Below are 2,500 nucleotides of genomic sequence, written 5' to 3'. Positions count from 1 at the left end.
ATCTCAGAGTGAGACCTTGCCCTGCTCATTCTGTCCCATGTTGTTCATCTTAGGTTGCTGGCGCTGGAAGAGGAGTTGCTTTTAATCAGCTCTAACGTTGTGAAGTTAGGAGCCATGTTGGCCGGTGATGAATGAAGCCAAGGGTCTGTTTTTCGGCCGACTGTGGAACCGATCTGACAACTCAGCGTTTACAGATTGGTCTGTTCCTCGGCATGACATTTCGGCAGTTTGGTGCGTGTTTGGTAGCGATAGACCGATTTCATCAGCCGGCCGATATTTGCGTTTTTTACGTGTAGCGGCATTAGAGGGTGACACGGGAATAAATTGTGGCTCCCATCCCATCCCGAGCCCATGAAAATACTCCCATCACATCCCGATCACGTGACTGCCCCACGAAAAAAATCCTGTCCTGCAAAATCCAGAGAGAAAGACTCCCGAATCCCGTCCCGCTCCTGTTTCGTTCCATATGTTGTCTGAAGTTATCAGACTCTGTGTGTGTGTGTGTGTGTGTGTGTGTGTGTGTGTGTGTGTGTGTGTGTGTGTGTGTGTGTGCAGCGCTGCAGAGCTGTTTGTCTCTCTCTGCTGGGGGGGTTAGGGTTAGGTCCCTCAGGTCACGGTATTCCCAATCATCAAACGTATTGGGAGTTGTCAGTGGTTCTCTTTTCTAAAACGAAATGCCTCGCAATCTTTGGGCGCCCTCACCGCATTGCAGCGTAATTTTTTATTTTTTTTCCGTCCCTCTCCCGTTGATTTCTCTGCTCTATCCGTCCCGAACAAGTTACCGACAGTGAAATTGACTCCCGTAACGCGGGAGTCCCGAAACATTGTCACCCTCTAATCGGCATCGGCCGATACGCGGCTGCTGCGTTCGCTGATAGTTTTTTTTCCCGGCATTATTTACAGACAGGCGTCCACAGGCAGCTCTGTGCTGCTGCAGTTCACGTGCAGACCATGCACTGCCCCTCCCCCACTAACAGAGTGCTGGAGCTGGAAGCCTGGCAGGCTTGCTGGGGCTGGAAGCCTGGCAGACCTGTTGGGGCTGGAAGCCTGGCAGGCTTGCTGGGGCTGGAAGCCTGGCAGGCCTGTTGGGGCTGGAAGCCTGGCAGGCTTGCTGGGGCTGGAAGCCTGGCAGACCTGTTGGGGCTGGAAGCCTGGCAGGCCTGTTGGTGCTGGAAGCCTGGCAGACCTGTTGGGGCTGGAAGCCTGGCAGGCCTGTTGGTGCTGGAAGCCTGGCAGGCTTCCAGCACCATGGCAGTCTTAAATTACAAATCACTTTGCAAAGCACTTTATTTAAATGGCTACTTTTCAGGTTTATTGTTTTCTTAAATTATTTAAATGTGTTGACAAAGGACATTTTGTGATGACCTGATTATATCTTATAATATGTCAGCAGGCAGTGCCTCATCAAGGCTGTGCTGTAGATGTTGACCCATATGCAGCGCACCCATCCATATGATGCACATTGCTCATATTATTTGGGGGATATGAATGTAGGATGATTGCAGGAGTGACAGTGATCTGTGTTTTTGGTTATTGTTTTTAAAGAAATAGCAGAGCAGATTCTGAAAACAAATCCAGCGTGGCAGGGTTTATATTGTTATGATGTAAACTGAGGGAGCAAAAGCAGCATCAGCTCCAAATATTAGCTCAAGAAAATCAGCAGCCTGTATCGGTCATCGGCACTAAAAATCCATATGGGTCGATCCCTAGTGTTTGGGCTGGGAACCGAACGGAGCAGCGCACCTCCCAAAGGACGCTCCAACTACCAGCAGATGTCCTCTATCTCATGCTACGTTTACACGCGGCCGGATAAACGGACATTTCAACCTCTCCATTTTCTAAAATAACATCGTGCACAGCTGTCAGTTTTCAGAAAAGTGTTTGTTGACACGTCCCCGTGTATATATGTCGTCAAGAGCACGCCAGACCTGTAGGTGGCGGTGTAACGAGAAGCTCAAGCCCACGATAGCCAATCAGAATCCAGAAAATAGCAACAACAGCAACCAATCACTTCCTCTGTCTCTCTCGGCTGCCTAAACCTCCGTTTGTCTCAGGTTACGTGCAAACGAAGGGCACAAACGCAGGGAAACGTCTCCGTTTGTCAAAATAACCATGCACGTGTAAACAGGGCCTTAAAGAAAAGGTTGCTGCTGACTAACCCTGAAGTTAGTTTCCTATAATAATCCTGGTTGAAACTATTAGAAAATACTCAATGAGATGAGTTCGGTGACTCACATGTTCCCGGCATGCAGGTCATCGTGGACGGACAGAGCTCCACCATCTTCACTGACGGACATCCTGCTGCTATTGGAGGAACCGTTACCATGGAGACCTGACACCAGACAGACAGACAGTCTTTAATGAGAAACCTCTGCAGAGTGTTAAAACCAGATTAGTTTCATCTTATTACTGAACACTGCAGGCTAACACACACACACACACGCAGACACACACACACACACACACACACACACACACACACACACACACACACGCAGAC

The 2,500-nt window shown here is 49.2% G+C and overlaps 1 protein-coding gene across 1 annotated transcript in view; it reads right to left on the bottom strand.

The window, feature by feature from the left end:
* Positions 1-2,500, bottom strand: part of chm (CHM Rab escort protein) — a gene marked incomplete at its 3' end in the record, with an annotated part of 23,113 nt that overhangs the window by 5,782 nt on the left and 14,831 nt on the right. Inside the window, exon 14 of the mRNA XM_078244550.1 lies at positions 2,236-2,332. Within this exon, the coding sequence (XP_078100676.1) occupies positions 2,236-2,332 (97 nt within the window). The remainder of the gene's footprint in view (positions 1-2,235; positions 2,333-2,500) is intronic.

Source organism: Sander vitreus, unplaced genomic scaffold (genome assembly GCF_031162955.1).
Source record: "Sander vitreus isolate 19-12246 unplaced genomic scaffold, sanVit1 ctg257_2, whole genome shotgun sequence".
In the NCBI taxonomy this organism is placed as follows: Eukaryota; Metazoa; Chordata; class Actinopteri; order Perciformes; family Percidae; genus Sander; species Sander vitreus.
Note: the sequence above shows the minus strand (reverse complement) of the source record. Positions and strands in the feature narration are given on the sequence as shown.